At 33.9% G+C, this 26013-nt stretch overlaps 1 protein-coding gene and 1 non-coding gene across 13 annotated transcripts in view; one reads left to right on the plus strand and one right to left on the minus strand.

The window, feature by feature from the left end:
- PHC3 (polyhomeotic homolog 3) overlaps positions 1-26013 on the minus strand; it is an 80873-nt gene that overhangs the window by 49126 nt on the left and 5734 nt on the right. For all 12 annotated transcript variants that reach the window (XR_005653320.1, XR_005653316.1, XR_005653317.1 and 9 more), the window contains exons 3-7: positions 25381-25536; positions 24207-24284; positions 10379-10537; positions 8263-8361; positions 1541-1787 (exon numbers count right to left, since the gene is read on the minus strand). Coding sequence is in view for 7 of the 12 variants with exons in the window: in XM_039865006.1 (XP_039720940.1) it covers positions 1541-1787; positions 8263-8361; positions 10379-10537; positions 24207-24284; positions 25381-25536 (739 nt within the window). In the remaining 5 variants the exon portion in view is untranslated. The remainder of the gene's footprint in view (positions 1-1540; positions 1788-8262; positions 8362-10378; positions 10538-24206; positions 24285-25380; positions 25537-26013) is intronic.
- Positions 4131-4254, plus strand: LOC120604771 (small nucleolar RNA SNORA40). Its single transcript, XR_005653419.1, has one exon. It is a non-coding gene; the product is annotated as a small nucleolar RNA SNORA40 (small nucleolar RNA).

The following is a 26013-nucleotide window of genomic DNA, read 5'->3' on the forward strand; positions in this document are numbered from 1 at the left end:
AATATATTTATTAATTTAAACATTATAACAAAGTCTGCACTTAATCTAGGTTTAAGCATAAGCAGTGATACCTAATTAGTAAAAATGGAAAAAACTGTGCTATAACTTCCACAATTCAAATGGAAAAAAATCAATTATTAATCCAATAAATATTTACTGTCCACCTATTGTAGATCAGTACATGTAAGGTAACAGTGCTCTCCAGATAAAAGGATGAAAAGGTGAATGTGAAGAAAGATTGCAAGAGTTCATAAATGTAAACTGCCAGACACATAAGTGCTCGATATTACTATCCTACCCTCAAAGAATTTACTATCTAATAGAAAAGCTAAGATCAGTTAGTATATAAATAACTATAAAAGAAAAAGTACTATAAAGGAGCATAAAAATGCTATACAGCTTCAAAGTAATGAGAGATTTCTAACTAGGGGAATCAAACTATTCCAACATTTTGAGATTGGGTGATGTAGAGAATGTTAGCAATATTAGCACAGAGGAAACATGAAAAGAGAAATAGGTTTAGGTGGAGAAAAATCAGACTCTGGTAGTGTAAAACGAATCCTTAAAAGTAATGCAGAGTTATAAAAGGATAGAAAGAAGATGCTTACCTGATGAGGTTGGATCAAAAGAGGATTTTTTTTTAAATGAAACAAAAGTGAAGTGTCTAGCCCAGGGCGTAACACACATACACATACTTTCAATAAACAATAATTACACTAGTATTAAAATATGTGCAGATATATTAAGAATAGGGGAGACCTAAATCTTGAGAAGCAAAGGAAAAAATCCAGCATGAGGGAGACAAAAGATACAATAATAACTACAAGAGAAGATCATGAGAAGGTAAAAAAAGATGCAATCGATGACAAAGTAAATAGTGCTAACTTTAAAGAAGGCAGATAATTCCTTATCTTATTAGACATGAAGAAAGCTCAACACTGAGAAATTCTGAGATGAACAGAAGAGATAGTAATGAAACTCACTCTGGATGGCCCCAGCATTTTCAGCATGAGAACCCTGTAACAAGGTTATCTGTAAATAGCAGACGAAGTGCACGTGGAATTCAAAGATTAACAACAATGAAAATGACTTAGTTGATTCTCTAACATCTTCTTCTGAGATGAAATCAGAGATGGAAAAAAGGCAATGTAGTAAAGAAAATCATTATGCATAATTCTTATTTTTGGAAAGTGATAAATTTTCACCTATGACAACTAGAGCATACTAAATAAGCTACAGACAAATCTTGTTGTCAAAGCAATAAAAGGTTTTGTTGCTATAATGAGACCAGCACATAAAGATGTTATTCAAATGTCGACTGACCAAAAAAACCACTATTTTATTATTGTAATTTGTCTTAGCTATTGGACTCTTTTGATTTTTTTTCAATATTGAAATGTTCTTTTTCTTAACTTAAGAAATGCACATTTTAAAATATTTTAAAAGTATCATTCTTGTTCCAGCAATGAACATCTTTTGTTTTGCTCTGCCTGCTAAGAAAATGAATAATGCAACTATTTTCAACAAAGTTTTATCCCACCTGGTGCTATTAACTGGTGAATACTTGATGTCCGGGTGACAGCTGTGCTTCGTGATTCCAGACTTGGACTTTCTCCTTTCTTATTACTTTCTGGAGAAGGATCTCGTTGGCTGATTTTAGAGCTGGTCACTGTTGTTTTGTTATGACAAATTGTCAATGACTGAGTTTGACTAGTGCTTTTTGGAGGACCATTCTGAGAGCTAGATAACACACCCAACTTCTGGCTGCGTAATGTTAAATTCTGAACCTGAGAACCACATAACAAAAAATAAGGATGAAACAAGTGATATTAACCGATGTGGTAATCATTCCCATTATAACAAAATGACAACACATTTATAGTATGCTTTTCATACATAAAGCACCAAGCACTTGAAACAACTAATTAATCCTGAAGGAAAGGGGAGTTATTATTCTAAGTAATCTTATCTTAAATATTAAGTGGCATTCATAGATAAATATATAGATAATATACAGCAAATGAACTATGAATATGAGTAAATTACTCTGCAACATATTGCATTTTAGTTATCAGCTGGGAGACAGCCAAAGAGAAGGAGGAAGAGCAAGGTCATTCCAGAAAAGGGGAAAACTTGAACAAAGTTGCAGAGGTGGGAGAGCCCAGGGTGTACAGGGTAAAATGAGCAACTCCTTCAACTTCAGTCTCACTTCTCCATGCCAGGACTGTGAAATATTTTAAGGTTAAAAGCACCTCATAAACTTGTGAGAAGTTACTACACATAATTAGGAGAGTATGGGTACAATATTGTTGTCTTAATAAAGATGAGATACAGGTAACCAAAAAAAAGTTACCAGCTCTCAAGAGATTATAAAGAAACACTAATCTTGTAAGAAAACAAGTTCATCAAATTACCTACTTCATTGTGATAATTATATGAAGCATTTCTCATTAACTCCTATTTTAAGATAAGTTAAATTTTGTTGTTACAGAATACTCACATGCCTGTGAGAACGGAGACCTCATGAACTGAAAAGATTGTGCATGGCCTTGAAATGGTTTCTGTGATGGCTCCTGTCAATACCCCAGGCTATTCTAAACACTGCCAGTCTGTATGGTGCCAAGGATTATCCCAATTACTCTCTCCTGAAGTTTATAACACTTCCAAACAGCAAAGCAGAAAATGCCTCTCCAATAGTTGTCTAAGTTTTTGCCTATCTGGAATGAATGCACCAAATACATTTATGCTAGCACTGGCCCTGGGAGGGAAATTGAAGTAAGAGATTCTAATGTGACAAAGCAAATGATAGATTGGGACTTTATCAATATTCTTTAGTTTCATGTGTGTTCTGTCTCTACAACTGTATCATTAACTGATACTCAAAGGCTTTACTTTCTCTTTCCCAGTACTAAATGCAGTGTTCAGCCAATAGCAGGCACTAAACAAATGTTTACTTCAGAGCATTTGAGGTTTTAATAAATTCTATCCTAAGCTACTGAAAGAATTTTCTAAGTGAGACCATATGGAGTATCTTCTCTGATTTTTGTCAAATATTTCATAGCAATATAAGTGGACCAAAAACTGCTGTATTATTGAAATTTAATGCAAAAATAAAATATGCTAAAATCTATATTTCTCATCTTGCCACTCAAAGCCCTCCAAAGTCTAGGCCCAAACTACTTCAAGTCCCATTTTCCACCACTCCAGTCCACAGTTCTCATATTCTACCCAAAATGTTCTGCTCACTCTTATCCAAACTGCCTTGCCTTCCCTTCATTTAGAGCCCTGCTCAAGTTCCCCTTGCCTAAAATGCCCCTCTTCCTCAAAGCTCTTTCAAGGCTCAGTTAAAATCCTACTCACTCTCCCAAAGAAACTTCCCTGAAGTCCCTGGTTAGAAATCATTTCTCTTCCCCTATATAATGCTTTTCTCACAGAATCTGGATCATATCGGTTTACAGAACTGACAAATGTCTAGCTTATTTCAGAATTACTCATATCTGTCTGTGAAATGCTGAGACTCTGGCTGGCAGGCTCTCACATCTCTGACATTCATTTTTGTACACCCCACAGTTCAGTGCTGCATAAATAATAGAAACTCCAGAAGTCTGAGGTATACTCCTCTATCAGAAATATAACATGGAACTTTTTTGGGGGGGGGTGGGGAGGGAGGGTAAGTATTTAGTTCTACTTATGGTCTTCTTAGGCTAACATTAAAATCTGTTCACATTTAACCAAAAAATCTCAATGAATATCTAAGATACATTAAAATCTTAAAAACTTGAGAATTTGAAATTTTTCCTTCAAATGAAAAGCATATTCACAATGTAAATGAAAATTTGACACAATGAACCCTAAAATCTGCAGCAGTTCATTCCTATAGAATAATATACTCTTTTCTTCTAATTTTCCATTTGTTTTCTGGAATTCTGAAAGAAAATGTATATGTGTGCATTTTATATATTATACACTACATATAAATAGATTTTAGACTATGGCTAAAATATCTATGGTCATCTTGGCTTAAACAATTGCAACAAATTTCAAACATGTAAACTATACTTCTAAAGTATATTACACAATAATTTAGCTATTAATAGAAAGATCACATAATCAGATTTCCTTGACAGAGCTTCACTTTTAAAAAGAACCCACCCTTTCTAAATAAAGAATATAAAGATGTAAAAAATAAATCCTCTTTTGCAACCCAGAACTCATCATTCAGTATGAGTTTTGAAACATACAAGAAGGAACATGATTTAAAAGAAAAAAGAATATTAGGATACTCTAATGTCCAACTTTCATTTCATCTAACTTTTCCTATGATCAAATTATTTCATTTGGATCTAACAAATAATGCATGAATAATCGTACCATCCCTTCTTTGCAGATGAGGAAACTAAGAATTAATTCCACATTGCTAGCTGAAGAGCTGAGTTTCTAGATTTTTAATCCAAAGGGCTGTTTTCTCCTCAATTCTAACATTTCCCAGATAGCCATGATAAATAAGATATCTTACTTTGCCATAATCATACTTTTAGTCCTATGATATCTTTTTGAAAATCACATTTTTTAAAACTAAAAAAAAATTTTTTGCATGGTGGAAAGAAGGGATGGAAGATTTAAAATAGTAAATAAGGGTAGGATATTCCAATTTTCTCATTTCTGACAATATGCTATAAATAAATATTAATACTAAGAAAAAATTAACTTATACTGACTTCTATCAGTTGAAAATATTAAAATAAAACTTCGAATTTGGTATTTCTCAATTACAAACTGTTTTAAAAACTGCAAATACTAGCTTTAAAATCAACGAATTAGAGCACAAATTTTTCAAAAATAAAAACCATGAACTTGAGGAAAGTGACCACAAGAATATTGAAAGTATTAGCATCACCTACCACTGCCAGCCTCATTCACTACCATTTCGAAAGCACAGCAGAGAAAAACATTTGTAGAAAAATTCCTAAAGGTTAATCCATTCCTTTGGTTCTTCAAAGTTTATCCTTGAATTAGGTCAGATTATCACAGAGCCACATACCTGGATCACATCAAACTGAAGTCACTTTCATAAATTACTTTGACTATGTTCATAATGCTATTAAAGACATCGTAAGATGTTTTCTCCATAAGAATCCACAAGATAGACTGTGCTCTAGAGCACGTTAGTTGTATTTTCCTAATAACTGGTTTATTTTACCTTGGAAACTGTAAATCCTTTAAATGGCTGCACTTCTCTCTTTACCATTAGCTACCTCAAAGCTAAGAACCAAATTTGTGACTCATCTTTTGAGAATGTATAACGAAAATAGTAATTAATGGCATGTGATATCTTTAAGTGCCAGGTAGTTAAGCTAGGTACTTTATGATTTTTGTCTCATTTATTCCCTGTAACAACTATGAGCTATTATTTCTACAGTGAAGAAATTGAGGCTTAGCACAGGTAACAATAACAGCTAACATTTAGTAAGTGCTAGCTATGTACCAGACACTGTTGTTTTTCACTTAACATATTTAATACTTACTATAACCCTATGAAGTACACATTATAATTATTTTCTAAATATTTGTTTTATATTGTTGAAACAGGCAAGAGATTAAGGATATACACACTGAGAAAGTGGTAGAGCATGTATCTCATATTAAATAACATCTGGCTTTAGAGTCCAAAGTTATAAACCCTATGCTCTACTATGATCTTGTCTAAAATCGATCAACTACCAAGTGACAAAGCTGGCAATTACTGCTAAAGTCAGAATATGAACCCAGATACCCCTATTCCCTCCCTTGGAAAAAAAGTACTAATGAGTACCTATAATGATCCAGATACTAAACATACATATCACTCATTCTTCGACTTAGGCCCTGCAAGTATATATAACTATTAGAGATGATTGGTAACTTGTCTAAAGCCATATATTACTAGTAAATGACTAGAGTGGGAGTTGAACTTAAGTGCATGCAGGACTTCATGCATGTAATCTAAATAGCTACTTCACTCCTAGCTCCATGCCACTTTCCTTTATTTGTGTTTTTCTTGCATGTTTTCAATTTATCTTCTTTTATTGTATGTATCTTAGAACTCAATTAAAATTTTAGCTGGGACAAAGTATAAATAAGAAATAAAATTTAAAATATTCTGGAAATTGATCATTATCTAGCTCTATTAGGTTTTAATAAACTGAAACAAAGCAATAAGATCACCACTTCAATAAATCTATTCCACAAAGAGACATATAAAAGTTTAGAGCTGAAAAAATCTTAAAGTTAACAAAGACAAAGTTCTCATTTTGTAAATATGTTGGAACTGAAGTCCAACAAAGGGAAGGAATTAAGGAGGGTCACAGAGCTCGTTAGGAGAAACCCGAGTTTAACTGATCACCATCTTTATATGCTGATATATGAAAACTGGCCTTTATTATTAAATAATATATAAAGAGGTTTTATAAATAATATATAAAGAGGTTTTATAAAAAGTACCAAAGATTATTATTACTCATTTTTTGCTTTTTACCAGAAGACTGAGACTACTAAATTAAAAATAAGAAGCCAAGGATGACCCTAAGATACACCAATTTCTACCATATATAGTCTAAAACATTAACTAGGGAAAAATATCAAATTATTTTCATACAAAGTAATATTCTACTCAGTCATTTTAAATTAAAATTTACTCAATACATTTTTATCAACTTTAATGAGGTGTAACTTACATGTAATGAAATGAACAAACCAGTTCGATGAGTTTTGATGTCTATATACCAGGTTACCACCACCCCAATCAAGATATAGAACATTTTCATCTCACTGAAAGTTCACTCATGCCTCTTCCCAATCTCCCCAACCTTCTGCCCCAGGCCCACCAACTGGATTTTTTTCACTTTAGTTTTGCCTGTTCTGGAATTTCATATAAATGGAATCAGAGTATATATACTCTTTAGTGTCTGGCTTCTTTTGCTAATTATAATGTTTCTGAGATGCATCAGTAGTTTGTTCTTTTTTATTTCTGAGTAATAACTCACAATTTGTTTATCCATTCACCAGTTAAAGGACATTGGTTATTTCTAGTTTGGGGCTATTCTGAACAGAGCTATGCATATTTATGGATATATATCTACGTGAATACATGTTTTCAAATGTCTCATGGCAAACATCTACAAGTGGAACTGCTGGGTCACATGTTAAGCATATGCTTAACTTTATAAGGAACTGATAAACTGTCTTCCAAAGTGGCTGGACCACTTTACATTCTCACTAGCAATGTAGGAGGGTTGCCCCACATTCTCACCAGTCTCCTTCATATCAGCCATTCTAGTGAGTGTGCAGTGATATCATTATGGTTTTATTTGCATTCCTATAATGATTAATGATGCTGTGCATTTTTTCATGTGCTTATTGGCCTTCTGTATGTCTTTTTCTGTTAAGTCTTCAAATCTTTTCTCCATCTGTAATTGAGTTGCTCATGATCTTATTATTAAGTTGTAAGCATACTCTGTATATTCTAAATACAAGTCATTCGTCAGATACATGTACTGTAAACATTTTCCCTCAGTCTGTGGCTTGCCTCTTCATTTTTGTAACAGTGTTTTTTGAAGAACAGTTTTTAATTTTGATAAAGTCCAATTTGTCATTATTTTCTTTTATGGTTAGTGCTTTTTGTGACCTAAGAAAGCTTTGCCTACTCTAGAGTCGTAAAGATATTCCCTACGTTTTCTTCTACAGGTTTTATAGTTTTGGCTATTATCTTTAGGTCTACCTTCTACTTCTAGTTTTATATTTGTGAATGGTGTGAAGAGAAAGTTAAGGTCCTTTTTTCCTGTAGTACCAAAGTTATATTCAATATTCTATTCATTTTTTCATTGAATATTCTATTCAATTTTTTTAATTTAAAATTTGCCCAATTTGATTCATTTTTAAGCTTAAAAACCATCTGACTTAGTTGTTAGATAACTGCTTACAAAAGAATCTACACAAAAGAATACATCTCACTTAAGAGAAATATGTCTGCTTTACAATAAAACTAAACATACAATGTCATAGCAAAAACTCATTTCACTAATGTTACATAACCTAGGTATCTGTTTAATGGTATTATAATTTTTATAGAAAAAAATTTCTTATTATTGTATTTTATTAAATTTCTATCTGAAATGTATGACAAAGAGCACTGAATCCATCAGTAACTTAAGCACAAATATATGTTTATCTTTAACCTGAAGATCCAGACCTCAAGTACCACATTATGAAGCTAGACAAGCTCACCTGAGTAGCTGCAGACTGACAGGAAGATGACGATGACGACGAGACAACAGGAATGTCAGACTGTACAGCAGCCACAGTGGTAGCGGGTGTGAAAATCAGCTGTACAGACAGAAAAACCAAAAAAATACCCTAAGACAAAAGAACATGTCTCACACACAATGTATAGCAGGCAAGAGACTGAAATCTGTGACAGAAAGACAATGCAGTTTAGGACTTCCTCCTAAGCAAAAGGGTTTACATGACAAAGAGAAGTTTCTGATAATAGAGAACTCAAAAAAAAAAAAAAGAAATCAAACATTTTTGAAACAGCTCATGATTCTGATGAGTAGAAAAATAAATCAGTGCTCAAAAAAGAATACGTATTTTGGTAATATGAAATCCTCATACCAAATTCTGCCCCAAATAAGCTATTATATTTAAACTTCTCCCAACTCAAAACTACTGTGGCAGGATTAGACAACCACAGCCACGACTCTTGAATACAAATTAAATTTTAGAAACATGAAAATAAACACCCAAAAGTCTGTTCAGTCCTGTTTATCACAAAGGATAACCATGCCACTATTCCACTATCATATTTCACTCAATTACATAGGATCTGCATTACAAACCTAGGTTGCCCTTTATTTTAAAATTACCTATAAAGAAAAATTCATTCTAAAAGTAAATGCCACAACATGTCAAAATTCAACAACAAAACAGCTTGCAAAAAAGCTTCACATAAAAAACTAATAATAAAGGAAGGAAAGACATACTCGATTTATTTACTTATAATCATCTCTTTTGAACTGACTTTTTCAATACTAAAACAGAAGACCATTAATTTAAAAAGGCAATACAATCTACCCAGGGATTATCCAACCCAACTTAGTAAATTATGACAGTTGTTTCAAAGAATGTGTAAATACTTTATTTCAAAATTGCCTAGAGTTAATCGGTTCTTCAAAAACCATTCCTGTTTAAAATTACTAATCAAGGGATCTTTTAAACTTCAGTCTTTTATATATTAAATTTAAGTGAATTAAACAACAAAGTATAACTTTCAGGAGAAAGTAATTTCCAGAACATAGAGCTGAAAGCACTAAACCTAAAGAGAAGATGTTCTATTTAGCTTAAATCATATGAAACTGGCAAAGGATCAAAAACAGTCAAATTACAACCATTTCAAATGGTTCAGCCTAATTTTAAAGCATATTATTAATTAAATAAGATTTCATGGGGGCGAAAAATCCAGAAACATGGTAATAGCTACTGAATAATCTATAAATAAAAGGTGGGTCATGTCATTGCTTTCTGTTAGAAATATGATGGGAAACTTTCTTTGCAATATTAGTTGAAATCTGGGGATCCAGATATATATATTCAGTTCATCGGACAAAAAAATAAAAAAATATATATTAGGGCCAGAGCTTTTTTCCAGCTATCTGTAGAGACATCAAATAAAGTAAATGTCAACCAATTTCTACATTCCTTAAAGAAGCTCAACAGTTAAATTAGGAAATTAGTAGGTACTAAAATACAAAATAGCCAAATTAACATTCTTATATTAATAAAAGATCAAAATGAGTACAAAAACACAAATCACCTTACGGAATTTGAGATGGAAATAACCAAAGCTAAGAATTATCTGGTAAATTACCAGGATTTCCAATCCAGATTTCAGAAGATTCCACAATATAAATTCGAACAAAGTTAACAACCAAGTTAACATTTCTATTTCATCGAATCTAAGATATCAAAGATACACAATGCTTTTATATATCACCAATTATAACTGTAAGATGCCATCAATTATAAAATGCATCTCAATTTCAGAGATGTTAAAATGTGGAAAAAAGTTTGACATCAATGAAATCTGCTATTAAAAAATAATCACTATGTTACAGAAATGTTAGCTCCCAATGTTGCTAATTACTATTTGATACACCAAGAAGGCCTACTAATTAAAAGTAGAATTTTTCATGACATAAATGTACAAGGGCTAAGCACATGCACATAAAAAACTGTTAAACATTTCTTAAATATGAAAAATGTCTCTAATTGCATCAAATGAAGAAACATTTTGATCTCTCTCAAGTCCTTGAACACTGAAAAAATTTGGTAGCTCACATCTTACCATCTGAGCTCGCAGATACATTTGAGCTTGGCTTGCCGTGAGGGTAGGGGAGGTACTCCCTAGTAACATAGTCTGTTGGGTAATACTGCCGCTGGTAGAACTGGAAGCCTGGGAACGGCTTATTAACTGTGCAGGTGTAGGAGAAGTGGAGAGGTTGATCTAAGGAAGAAAACATATTAGGTCAAAGGCTTCCATTTCTTGCTTCCATGTCACTGAATTTCATCAAGTTGTAGTCAGACAATCAATGGTATATATAGTGGTAAAGGAACCTAAAAGAGAGGGCTTCATCTTTAATAGATGGTCTCCCCCGCCCCTCCCCTCCTGCTTTGGGCAATTATTTGCACATATGAAAACTGACGGCGTTTACTGATTAGTAATTAGAACAATTTTAAAGGACATCCTCAACGTGTCTCAATAAGATTCCAGTTTCTTAAAATATCATTTTCACAATCTCCCCAAAATTAAGGCTAATGTTCTATTATTTTAATAGTCCACGTAACTTAAAACATTCAAATCAACAGTTTACACTATTTTGTCAGTTTTTGTCACATTCTGAGGGTTTTATGAAGTAAACAAAAATTAAAACAGATAATCCTTTCATATATATAAAAAACATACATGTAATATACAATTAGTATAACGTTCCTTCTCAAAAGCTCTGAGAGAAGAAAACTACAATTGCTACTTGTTGAACAGATGGAAAAATCCTAAGTATTTGTTATAAAGTTATAAACACTTTTAAAATTTAAAACTGTATAGTCTATTTCTAGGATATATAAGAGACTAATATCTGTTAAAGAATAAACTAGTGCACAGTCTATTTCTAGGATACATAAGAGACTAATAACTGGTTGTATCTGTGAAGGCACACTGGGTGGGGTAGGTAGGGAACAGGGCGAAGGAAGACATGTATGCCCTTTTTTGTCTTTCCAATATCATACCATATGTATGTAATATCCACTTTAAAAATAAATAATATTTTTAACAATAGTAATATAATTTGACCTCAAATTATTTTTGTGGATAAAGTGGAGAATAAAATTAAGAAATCATTTACTAGACTTTTGATTCAAGCAATAAGGCAGAATGGACTAATACATCCTTGTGCCACATGCACTCTCTGAAATGCCAGATCAACATGAAAAATTAGAATATACAGCTGAATTCAAAAAAGGGAAAGGGAGAAGGAAATTTCTAGGTGCCAGAAAGGAAAAAACTCAAAGATGTAAAGTTCCAGTTGACACCAAAACAGTCTCAGGGGATACTGGCCTATAGATATAGAATACCTGATTTCGAGCCTATTTCATAGGATAGTTGCAGGTAAATCCCCTATTTTGAGCCAAGGTCCTCAAAAAGGTTGTTCAATATGTGAAAAAGCAGCTGAGAAACAAGAAAGAAGCTTGCCATCTGCCTTGCTCCCAGAAGAGGGTAAGAGGCTCCTGTAAGAATCAAAACTCCAGGCTTGTGCCATGTGAGGGTACAGAATCAAAATTTACACTACCTGTAGAGTTCCATAATCCATCCCAAACATTAGCATTTGCACTAGTCCAGGACATTTGTTAAAGTGAACAAGTGACTGGAGGATGCTGAATGAAGACTATACAGGAAGACCTCTTGCTACTACTTTTCTAACTTCCTTTGAGTCTATAATTATTTTAAAATAAAAGTTTTTTAAAAACTTTTTTGTTTTTAAAAACAAGAGTTGGTTAATTCTCTAAAATTGCTGTATCTCTTAAGTATTTAATTTTAATAAAATTTTTAAACCTGTAATTCAGTACAGAAACACAATATAATATACAGAATTAGTCTGCAGTCTGGCTTTTACTTCTAGCACACCAGTAAAACCCCACTAGCAGTAACCACCGATGCCCTCTATCAACAAATTCAGTGATGCTTTTCAGACCATTCTCTCTCAACCCTCTTTACCAGCTCTTCTTTCAGGCCCAACCCCCAAATATTCATGCTTTGTTCTCAACACTTTTCTTCTTGAATTCCTAGATTATCATATCTACTCTCATAGTTTCAAAGACTTCAAACCTGATGACTCTCAACCCCTGATGACAAACTTTTATTCTGAGTTCCAGCTACAAATACCTACAGAACACATCTTTCTGGAAGTCTCTTACCAACTCAAACTAAAGATGTTCAAACACCAAACTCATCATCATTCCTTCTTAAACCACCTTCTCCTCAGATGGAAACTGGCATTTCTAAAATCTTCCAAAGCAGGTTCCTCCCTCTCCTTTACCCACGTGTCTTACTGTTTCTACACTTTTATTCTCCTTGTTTTCATCTTGATTTTTAATCACTTAGTTTGAGAATCTGGGCACCTGGCACTTTCATTTGGATTACTTAAATAGCTGCAAATTGATCTCCCTAACTTGGAATCTTGCCTCCTCCTACTTGCCAGATAACTTTTCCCTGATTTTACTAATATTAGTCAACCACTTAAAAATATTCTGGATAATGTTCAACCTCCCCTGACTCTCTAGCATCAGCTCCTTCCACTTCTCCATACACACCCTTCACATTAGTCATATGAAGCTATTTGCAATGTCATGATGTCTCAGAACTATATAGCCCTGGTAACAATGCACTAGGACTGAACTGATCACCCCCCTACCCATAAACCCCACCCCATCCCCACCTATATAGTAACAACTCCCTCTCAAATATATTCTACTCTAATAGAGAGCAGGCATCCCTACATCCCATAGTAGAACTCTCCTTTTTGCCTGTTATCTTCCATATACTTCTAGCATATACTTATACCTCATTCTTCTAAATAATTTCCTTAAGGGTGGGGACCATGTGTTGTTCATCTTTATATATCCAATATCTATAAAAGTGCCTTCATTCAATAAGTTAATTAAGTTAATAAAAGTCAGGTTATTTTAAGGCATACTTCACTATTTTAATGTAATATATAAGCTCATGACAAAGAGCATGTATGTATTCAAGAGAGAAAAAAAATTGTTATAGCCCCTAACTAAGCAGAGTAAAAATGCATATAGTGTGGTGATATTAGCACAACTATATTTTTGATGTGCTATATATTATTAATAATCCCCCACGACCTTATTCTTTTTCTACATCACTCCATAAATACATACTTTGGATAAAGCCTTGCTCCAAAGATGAAATCACTTAGCAGAATAAAACTGTATCCAGGTTTTCTGACTCATGTATTTTGACATTCAGGGGGCTTTCCTATATCCTGAAAGCTCTAATTTGGGTCATTCTGTAGTAATAATGCCTTGGCACTTTTTTTTTCAGTTAGTGATGAAAGGTGGGAGGAAAAAAGGGAGGGAGAGAGGGAGAGAGAGGCTGGCTAACTGACTCTAGTAAAGACAGACCACACACTCCTTAAACAAAAACATAATAAAAGTCTTTTTAAAAAATGATTGGCTGATAGCCAAAATATGTGAAAGTACTCTTTAAGGAAGTAGAACACAAAGTACAAACAGAATGCTTTTCTTAAAAAAGAAAAAAGGAAGTAAGAAAACTAAATAGTAACTTCCTAACCACCTGCATTCCACTTTGTCTAAGTTATGAGACCAAAGGACAAATATGTTTATTTTTACATTTCATGTAGTATATAACATTTCAGGCAGTGCCTACTAAAGAATGCCCAACCCATGAGAGCAAGGAGATCAGTGCCTACCTCTGCACAGGCCCATCACCACAGCTGGCCTGACTTTAGAAACTTCCCTTCCTTTCCACAACTGATAAGGCTCTTCTCTATTTTCTGCTTTGCTCTGCTGACCTGAATCAGATGCTCTTAACTTTTTCCATTACTTTCTCTGTCAATTCCATCCCAAGACTCTTAATTCCTTTTTACTTTAAAGCCCTGGCCAATCCTGGCACCTCATACCTCAAACCCTACACTTCATAAAGAAACTTTAGCCCTATTACTGGAAGCTCTTTCCCCACTGGCACTAATTCCAAGAGTCACCAAGTCTGACAAGAAAAGCCACTTAATGGCCAACCACCTCTTGGTGCCTCCAAAAGAAGGTTACACAGAGTCTCTGGCCCAAAGTACTCCCTAAAGCCAAAGCCCATTTGAGAGCCATTGCTACCATTTGACTGGTCAGAATCAATCAAGTATATCTACAGAGAGACGCAGTACACAGACATTAAAAGAATGATGTATACCTGTATTAAAGGTCATGAAAATATCTTAATGACCCATTGTTGAGTGAAAAAACTGCAGAATAACATGTAAAGTATAATCCCACTTACATAATTATATACAAATCTCTATGTGTATGTATATATACATATCATTTGAGAAAAACATGTTGAGAGAAAATGACTGCACTGTATAATACACACAATAATGCAGAGTAGTTCCCCCTTATCTGTGGTTTCACTTTCTGTGGTCAACAAGTCCAAAATTACTACATAGAAAGTTCCAGAAATAAACAATTCGTAAGTTTTAAATCGTGTGTCAGAGTAGCATGATGAAATTTCACATAATCCCACTATGTCCTGCCTAAAACGTGAATCACCCCTTTGTTCAACACTGTACCCATTAATCAACTAGTAGCCATCTAAGTTATCAGATCAACTGTCGCAGTATCATAGAGCTTGTGTTCAAGTAACCCTATTTTACTTAACAGCCCCAAAGCCATTCACATAATTTTATTATAATTGTTCTATTTTTAGTTTTTGTTGTTAATCTCTTATCATATCTAATTTATAAATTAAACAATATCATAGGTTATGTATGCATAGGAAAAAACATAGTACATAAAGCGTTCTGTATTATCTGCAGTTTCAGGGATCCACTGGGTGTCTTGGAACGTATTCTCCGTGGATAAGGAGGGACTACTGTACTCATAAAACTGTATATAATTAGATTTCTCACACACACCCTGGAAGACTGGTCATCAAGATGTTAAAGATGAATAATGTCTACTAGGGGTAAAATTTGGGATGATTTATATTTTCTTTTTCAGTTTTTGTCTTTTCTAGGTAGGGATTAACTTCAGAATCAAGGAGGAAATGCTGTTTTCCTTTTTCTTAATGTTTACTTTGCTATATTGTTTTATCACTTTAGAGAAGCATATAAATTTTCTTGCCTCATTATTAAGTGGGAATTTGTGAGTAATTCAAAATATCTAGAAGTGTAAAACACTATATAGAAATTTCAAGTAATAATATCTACCCATGAAGGATGTCTTTTTTAAGGAATGTACATTTTTAATAATGAAATGAAATAAAATGCCTACACTATTAGAGAAAACCTTTAATTCTATTTTCTGCAATACAAGCTATAAAAACAACAGCAAAACAAATAAACAAAAAATCTCACAATTCCCCAATTGCTTTCAGATTTCGATACCCTAGAAAGCTGCAATGTTGAAACATTAAAATATTGGAAGTAACTTAAAATATCCAGTAATTGAGATACAATGGTTATATAGGATAAAGCACATCCATACTGTGCAACACAGAGCAGCTTAAGTGAGATTGAGCTCTGTGTACTAACCTAAAAAAATCTCAAGACACATTGTTAAGTGTAAAAAACAAAATGCAGAATACCTACCTGTGTTTACTGTGTGTTTAAAAAAAATGTGTTAAATATACATGCACATTTCTTTATGCTATATATGTCCATGATGCATAGGTAAAGATCTGGAGAGATATCCAGCTAATTGGGGAGACAGAAGGACTGACAGGGAAAGGAGGCTGAAGGGGACTTAACACTTTTTTACTTTTTCTCTACTACTGGAATATTTTACCAGAATGCAGTAAAGATGCTCATGACAATATAAATATTCAGGTCACAGTTTCATTTTAGACTAGTAATAAGTTTTACAATAGGGTTTTAAGCTCAATCACTTGAAATTATATTTTTTAAAATTCTTGAAAAGTTTTAAAACTTAAAGTACCTCTTAAAATAGATAACAGAGGATGAGGACATTAGCAATAGAACACTGAGAATGATGTTATAAAGCAAGTAATTTTCTCTTAAATAAATTCGTAATGGATTCACTTATATGTGGTTGAGCTGATTTAGACATTTTTAGAGAAACCTGAACATTTTTAAGGTTCTTGATCTAAAAATAATTTCATTCACCCAATAAGTGTTACTCTTAGTAAATTTTTAAAAAGAAAATAACTAGATATGTATCCAAAAATACATAACAGAATATTCAATGCAGGTTGACTTATAATGACAAAATGAAAAAGAAAAAATTAAAACTGCCAGCAAGAGATAAAATATTATATAGCCATTATAAATCATGTTTATAAAACAATAAATACAGAGGGTAATGGTCTGAGCACACCTATTTGCTTTCTCTACTACTAAAACTCACTGAAATAAGAGCTAATACAATAACAAAAAAGACAAATCTGGACTCTGGGATATTCCATTAAGTGACCTGAGGTCTTCAAAAGTCATGAAAGCAAAAAGAGAGAGAGGGGTAGGAAGGGAGGGAGGAAGACAGGCATACTTTTTTATATTATCCACATATTATCCACATATTATCCACAGGCAATGTGTGATCCTTAATTAAATCCTAGATGGGAGAAAAGAGAATAAAAGGTATTTTGGAGACTCCTGAAGGAATCTAAATATCGCATATATAATAGATATTATTTCTTAATATTAACTTTTTTAGGTGTGATATGGTACTATGGTTATATAGGACAATCTCCGTCTTGGACAATACATGCTAAAGTACTTTGGACTGAAGGGTCATGATGTCATCAACTTATTTTCAAATGATCAGGAAAATAGTGTATATGAAAACAGAGAAGGAGATACAGCAAATATGGCAAACTTAACAATTGGTATAGATAGCTACATGAAGGGTATGCAAAGGTCACTGCTTAGTTTTTCCATTTTTCTGTAGGTTTAAATATTCTTTTAAAAACTTGGGGATGAAAGGACATCATCAAACAAAAAACACAAATAAAGCAAAAAAAAAAAAACAGAGGAAGGTGCCATCTGTATCAAGTTATTTCATCGTATTTCTAGACTCAAAGATGAGATCATACTGATGGAAGAAACAGAGAGCTGGAAGCTATAGTCCAGAATACATGAAAAAAATATACCGGAGTGAATTTAGACCCACAATTTAGAGACATGGAAGTAAAGTTAAGAAGTGAGGCTGGAAACTGAAGGCTCATCTACAGGTCTACCCATGATACAGATTTGCCAGTCATAACCCCACCCCTCTCCCACCTAGAATAGGCATTGAGACCTAGAAAGAAAGGCCTCCTCTAAGTAAAAGAACCACATGGACACTCGTACCTTGAAGTAATATTCTCCTTATTCTGAAACAGCTGCTCAGCAGACTAATGGCCAGCTTCCTACCTGCATACCTTCAATATTAAACCCGTCAAAAATATATTCTTCCCACTGTCACCAACGCTGCTATTCCCCATGCAAATACAGAAATTCTAATCAGCCTTTCCACTAAGGAAAGAGGTCTACTGGGAGCAGACCGATCTTCAGAGCAATGGAAGAAACGGACCTTGATTAATATATATAATCATTCTTAAATGGTCTATGGCCATGCCACCCTGAACAAGTCTGGTGTCTGATCTCAGAAGCTAAGCAAGGTCGGGCCTGGTTAGTACTTGGATAGGAGACCACCTAGGAAGACCAGGCGCTGTAGGCATAAATAATAAAAAATAAATAAATAAATAAAAATAAATACATATATATAATCATTCTTAAATATAAGCAGAAAACCAAGCATTTTTAGAGAAAATTGCTTTCTCTTATAAGAGAAAAACCAGCAGCATGAAAGAAAAAGACCAAGATAGTTCCTAAGGAAAATAAATTATTCAGGAAACAGAAAAAAAGGTGGTTTAAAATCTGGTAAGTATTGTAACAGAGATTCCAAAATATTTCATCAATACAGAAAAACATGATACTATGAAAAAATAAGAAAATGCTCTTAGAAATTGGAAATACAATGGCTGAACTAACTTTTTCTAAATATAAAAGAGTTTTTTAAAAAGGCAAGGAAATATCCCAAAACAGAGTAAAAAGATAAAGACAGAAAATGAGTAGAAAGCTAAAAGAAATAAAAGGATCAATCAAGAAAGACCAACATCCAGTTAAGGAGCTCCAGAAAGAAAAAACAGAGAAAACAGAAAGAAATATTTTTAAAAACTTTTTTAGTTTCATATACATGAACACTAAACATCTAGTTTTCAAACTAAGAGAGTCCAACAAGTGTCCTGCACAATAACATCTAGATGCATCCTCATGAAACTCCAAAAAAGCTCAACAGGCAAATCTAAAATGATCTGTCTAGGCTGAAGAGAAAAAGAACCAACTGCCCCCAGAGGAATGATCATGAGACTTAACATCATCCTTGTCTTCAGCAATACTAAAATTTTTAAAACAATGGTCCCTGCTCTCAAATTTCCTAAGAAAAATTATTTTCAATGTAGAATTTATATAAAAATAATTATTTAAAAAGGTATGGGGAGGGGATTTTCAGGCCTATAAGGATTCTAAGTTTATCTTCCATGTACCCTTTTTAAGTAGTTATTAGAAGATATTCTATTAAAAGAAAACTCTTATCACAGTGTCCTTTGACTATTTACATTTCTGTATCCTGTAATACACTGTACCCTAAAACTTTCTTTCACCTGGAATCCTCAGCACTGAACACCATGCCTGGGACCAAGTGGGCATTCAAACAAGGAGGTACTGGCACAGATTATCCCCATGAGCATGAGAGAAAACACAGAATCCTACTCAGAAACGAATTCCTGAAAGTAAGCACTGCTGTTTCAGGATCATGAGCGCATCATGAATCCTCTCCTCTGTAAATCCTACATATTTCTTAAAGTTCAGGTTAAATCCCATACAAGATGAGTTCCTCAACTACTCCAATCCCCAAAGATCTTTTTTCTGTTAACTCCCACAGCATTTATCACTTAATTATATACTGTTATGTTACTTACTATTTGATTTGTCTAGGCATAATTCTTTAAATGTATATTACTGTCCCTGAGGGAAGGGATTTTGACTCATCTGTACCCCCAGGGAAACTAGCACAATGTTGGAGAACAGATATACAGTACCTGCTAATTGGCTGCCTGTCCATAACTGGCAACAAAAGAATCTCATCACTGAGGTCAAAGTATATACACAATTTCTTCTATGACACAACTGCAGGCAATCAGAATATATTCTAAAATGATTCTCTGCATTGCAGATGATCAACTTGTAGTAATCAAGAATTAAAATTTTATGCATTACACATTCTAATTGATTATATGTCCAATAACTTCATCTTTCAACAAATATGTTCCACACCTGCTACATGACAGGCACTGTTTTTTATAATATATATATAAAGTACTTAAGAAACTCTGAAATAATATTAGATTAACATCTAAACTACTGGTTTTCAAACTTTGTTTTTAGAAAAACCTTTCCTCAAACTCAATCTTATCCAGAACTCCCAGATTCAAACAGATCACAGAACTGTTCTGACTACAGCTTAAGGTAATGCCCAGAGCCCCATCTATCTTAGTCTGCTTGGGCTGCCATAATAAAGTACCATAGACTGTATGGCTTAAATAACAGAAATTTATTTCTCACAGTTCTAGAGGCTGGGAAGTCCAAGATCAAGGTGCCGGCCATAAGAGCTCTTGCTGGCTTGTAGATGGCCACCGTCTCACTGTGTCCTCCCATAGCAAAGAGAGATCTCTGGTGTCTCTTCCTCTTTTATGAGGACACCAGGTCTACTGGATCAGGGCTCCATCCCTACGACCTCACTTAATCTTAAATCACCTCCTTAAAGACTCTATTTCCAATATAGTCACATGGAGTTTAGAATTTCAACATATGGATTTGGGAGAGATGCAATTCAACGCATAGCACTATCTCTTGCATTTTCTCCTTGATCTAGACCCAGGGACATCTGGATGAAAGGACTAAAAACCATCTAATTAGACACCTTAATTTTCCATAAAAGAAAGCTAAGGTGTAAGGAGATTAAATGAATTGCCCTAAGTCACGTCACCAGTCAGTCATAGAATTAAGACTAGAATCCAGGTCCTTTGTCCCCATTCTACCAAACTTTCTCTCATGATACTCCACAACTGATAGTGAAGTCATCATGTATTCATGACTTGAATTTTCAATGATGCACAAGACATCACTAATCACCAAACCTCCCACATGAACTCCAAACTCATATGTCCAATGTCTACTCAACATATACAGGTAGGTATCTAACATACCAAACTTAAAATGTCTAAAACCAAACTCCTGATTTTCTTTTCCAACACCTGCTTTGGCAGATCCTTCCAGATGCTCAAGTTAAAATAACAGAGTTATCCTCAATTCTTCACCTTTCTGCACATCTTTCATTCATCCATCACCATTTCCTGGTAGCTCTACTTTCAAAACATCAAAATTTCTATAATAAAATACTGGAGAAAAAAATATTCAGAATGTGGCTAACCACTCCTCATCTCACTCATCACCGTCATGGTCCAAGCCATGCATCTTTCTCTCTTAGATTACAATAACCACTTATCTGGTCTCCCTGCTTTTATCTTTGCCCCTTAGAACCTATTCTCAGCAATATAGTTAAGTTAAAATCTGTGTGAGATCACATCACTTCCCTACTGAAATAACTCTCCAATAGCTTCTGAACTCATGCCAAGTAAAACCCAAAGCTTTTATGATCTCGTAATTGAATTACAATTATGTCTCTAACGTCACCTCTAAATCGTACTCCCACTCATTCCACTCCAGCCACACAACCCTCTTTCCTGTTCCTTGAGCATGTTTGCCTCCTTCGCCTTCTTTCAAATGCCATCTTTATTAGCAGTACTTTCCCTGACCACCCTCATTAAAAATAGCAAATTCCTTCATCCCATTCCCCTTCCTTGCTTTATTTTTCTCTATAGTACTTACCACAGTTTGACATTTTATATACTAGCTGACTATCTGTCTCTCTCTAGCTCTATAAGGACAGAGATTTTGTCTGTTATGTTGCTATATTTCCAGCACCAAAAGGGTATCTGGCACATAATAAATGATCAATAAATATTTGTGGACTGACTATTATGTATGAATGAAGTCATAAAACTGGGCTTCAAAAGCTCATTTGGTCTAGCACCGTAACTAGAAACCATTAAAAATAAGGTTTTTCCCTTTTTGACAGAATAGTATAGTGAATTAAAATCAAAACATCTGGGATTAATGTAGATTTTTCAGAGCTGAAAAACAACAAAGAAAGAGAAAGGGAATGAGACACAAACAGCCCTTGAGTCATTTAGAGATTTATGACTGCAATTTCCAGCCACATAATCCTTTCTGGCTGAAAATGCCCAAAGACTCTGAAGTATATACAGAATGATGGCACTTCCTTATATTAAAACAAATAAAATTAACCATAGGCCTATCTATTTACATTAGTATATAGAAATGCACAGTAATAAAGACAGGAAAGCTTCACACAAAAAAACTATGTCAAGGTAAAGGAGACTATTGAAGGGGGAAGTCACTTTTACTCTATACATTTGTATTGTCTGTCTCAGATAGCAATAGTATATTTTTTATTTAGGCAATTTAAAAATTAACAAAACGAAGTTCCAATCTTCCTCAGAGATAACCACTGATTAACAGTTTGTTGTGTATTACAGATTTTCTAGGAAGATGGAGTAGACATACTTTTCCCTATTCCTCCCCCTAAGTACAACTAAAAACCTTGCATGTTACATATAAAATAAACATTAAAACAATCCCAAAAGGTGGAGGTATGCAGATTGGCTAGAGACCTCAGGACACAGTGAACAACATTGGTTGTAAACCCCTTGGGTTTTCTTTTCATCTCATATAACCCAAACTTGGAGTTAAAGAAGTCGATAATCCAGAAACAGTGATGGATGCACGTAAATAAAAGGCCCAATGGAAGACTGCTCTTTCCAGAATAAAAGACCAGGAAAGGGACAGCCTAGCAACATAGAAATCTTTAAGACAAAAATTTCTCTACTTCAGCCAAACACCACAGAAAACACTGTGGCCCCACCAACACCCACGCCAGCAAAAACCTAAACTGCCACCCTCACCGGGCTGTCATGAGGTGCCCAACCCCCACTCCCTCCAAAGGGTAAGTGTCAGAGAAGGCCAAGTTGAGAGCCAGGGCTTTCACCCCAGCCAAGCAGTAATAGACGACCACCAACAACAAACCCCAACACTGCAGTATCAGTGGAGACCATGTGGCGAACAGTTACAGGGCAGTCCTATCCCTCTTCCCCAGGAAGGCATATGTGGAGGCCTAGTGAGGAGCCAGAACTCTCACCTCTACTCAGCAATTACAGAGAGTGCCCCCCTTGGTGTCAATGGAGACCAAGAGGGAAACCTGGACTTCTACTCCTATATGATAGTCACGAGGTGGCACATGCTCCCTTTCAGAAGTCAGCCAAAAAAGAAAGTTTAAATAAGATCTATAGTCCCATTACATAATAATGAAAACATCCAGGTTTCAATCAAAAATCATTCATCATACCAAGAAGCAAAAAGACCTCAAACTGAATGAAAAGCAATCATCATAAAAATGCTTTGAATGAGCAGTTATGAGCCTGTTTGAAAGAAATGAAAAAAAAATGTACTCTCAGCAAAGAAAGAGAAGATAGGAAGAAAAACTAAATGGAAAGTTTGGAACTAAAAGAAAAACTGAATAACCTAAATAAGTTAAACGAGATCATACTAGACATTCTTACTTCTTTTTTCAACTTAATGCCTAATAAAAATCTAAGTCTCTCTATAAACACACATAAAGCATTTTTAGTAGCTTTAATATTCTATTGAATGAGTTAACTACCATTTAATTAATCCTCAATTAATGAACATTTATGTTTATAATTTTTCACTATTATAAACCATGCATATTTGCATAATTATGTCATTTTTACATAATTGTCAGTAAATGACATCACTTAAAATGAGAGTGCTACGTGAAAGGGCATGCGCAGGTTAAATTTGCATACACATTACCAAATAACCCTCCAGAAACACTGTACCAATTACATTCCATTAATAGTGTATGAGTCTACCTACTTTCTCACAACCTTGCCAACAATGGGTACTGTCTCAATGTTTTTGTTTTCTAATTTGACGAGTGAAAACAGTATATCATTGTCGTTTTATATACATTTATTAATAATATGATAAATATATTTTCATGTGTTTAAAAACCAAAAAGTCTTTCTTTCGAAAATTACCAATGCAGGTCTTTTGTGAATTTTTACTGTTAAATTTCTTTTAACAAGGAAACTCTGCGCAAATTCCCAGTACATGTGCAATATAGCAAATTAGCTTTCTTTTACTCCCTTTCTCAAAATAAATAATACTCTTGAGTAGATACCTGTAAATTTGATCCAGATAACTCAAGTAAGTGTAAGCTGAAAAGTGTAATTTCTAAAACGTGAATTTCACAGAAAAAGCTAGAAACATTTAGATGTCTATAAAGGATATGACATTCCTTAGTACATCACAGTAAATGCATAGCCTAATAATCCTGTATTGTATATTTCAGGTTTTCATTACACTCAAAACTGCAATCACTTACAATCACTTAGAATCACAAAAGATCTGAATATAATCAGCGGGAAAGCCTGTATAAGAAATAACACAAAAATATTTTTAAGACCCAGATTTTCACAGTTAAATATTAGTTCTAAATTCTTGAACCTTATCATTCCTATTTCTAGGTACTTGTTACTCAAAGAGCACTTCAACAAATGTAACAGCTTTGCAAATATTAACAGTTTACTTGTGGAAAGCGATAATTAAAATTTTTAAATCTAGGGAAAAAATTAGGGCACTTACAGATGTCTGAGACATACTTGACTGTTGTGTGACACTTCCCGTCGGGGATGTAGATGGTCTTCCACTGGACAAACTTGCCTAAAATAATAAGAGCTTTAATAATAAGTCTATAAAAACCTTAAGTTTAAAAACTTTCTGGTACCACAATACCACAAAACCACAAGAACTCAAAACGTCTACATAGGAACCAATTCATTCTATAATCAACGTGGATCAAGATTTGGCCAAAAAGATTAAGAAAAAAAAAAAAAGCTGAATGTCGAAAACAGAAGACCCAAAAGCTGGTCTTATTTTAATAGCTACACTCTTCATCAGTTTTACTCTACAGGTGTCTGTCTTTTTTGAAATGGAATCACCACTCCGACGTTATGAAAAAGAAACTGAAGCTACATCAAGTACCAGTGGGTTTCAGTTTCCTAACTCATATCATGAATATATTATTTAAAATTACACTACCAAGAAAGAGCAACAGCTGGGAAGGTGTTTACAGCAGAAATAAACCTTTTTCAAGTCACTCAACTGAGATCTTCTAATAACATTGAAGATGAAACCTCACACGTAATTTTATTTAAATAAACAGTAGAATATTAATGAAAATATTTTTTAAGACACAAGCATTTAATCATAAAATCGTCCTGTTATCAGCAGGTATAGTATGATTAGATTTTAGAAAGGTGCATATGCATATTTTTATATAAAAATTTCTGGAGGGGAACATATTAAACTGTGATAGTGGCCACTTCTGAAAAGTGAAAAATGGCAGTGGATGGTGAAAAAGGATACTTTACTTCTTATAAACAATTTTATACTAATTTTTTTAGTAAGTGTAAATTACCTGAATACTAAAAAAACACAAACCTTTTTTTGTTAAAATGTAAATATAATTCATGTAACCCTAAGTATTCACTGTTGTACCTAGATTTTTACACACAAAATCATGACAAAAGCACAGCATTTCTGTGATGCAGATAAAAATCAGTGGTACAAAAGTTAGTGGAACCAAAAAGATCCATTATTTTTTTAAATTAACTTCCATTTGGCAGCCTATTATATTTCCTTAAAAAATAATCACAAAATATTTGAGAACTCTGAAAAAATACCCAATATATTTATTGTTAGTAATTATCCATAGATAACATCAACTTTGGCCTCATAATTCTTATTTCGGTCTCACCTGAACAGCAGCAAGGCTCTGAAGCTGGGAGCTGCTTAAGTGCTGCTGCTGAAGAGCTGCAGTGTGCAGCATCAAGTGCTGTTGTTGAGCTGCATACATTTGCTGAAGGTACTGAGCAGCTGAGCTGGGGGGGCGATGCAATGCCTGTTGAATTACCTGTGATAGGTCAATTGAACAAATGTCAAACCATAAAAGTATTAAAAAAGTAGTTTAAAATTTCACTACTTTAATATTCTACATCATCAAGCTTTTAACACAGTTCTCTCCTAATTACATATCACCAGGATTCATTAATCTGTACAAATTAAAACTATCCAATATAGGCAATTCACAAAAGAAAAAAGGGCCAAACAAGCATTTGAAAAGATCTTCAATCACAGTGGTAGTCAAAACTTACAAATTAAAACAGGATACTATTTTCCAATTTTCAGATGGATAAAGTTTTAAAATACTACTACTAACTGGGAAACAAGACATTCTCACAAATGTTAGTAAGAATGTAACTGATATAACTATTTTGGACAAAATTTGATAGAATTCAGGGCTTGGGTGTAGAGAGAAATATGTATAATCCTGCAGCTATTAATAGTAATGTGGATCAGTGCTGTCCAATATAGTAGCCATTAACCACAT

This window comes from Pteropus medius, unplaced genomic scaffold (genome assembly GCF_902729225.1).
Source record: "Pteropus medius unplaced genomic scaffold, Ma_sr-lr_union100, whole genome shotgun sequence".
NCBI classification, from domain to species: domain Eukaryota; kingdom Metazoa; phylum Chordata; class Mammalia; order Chiroptera; family Pteropodidae; genus Pteropus; species Pteropus medius.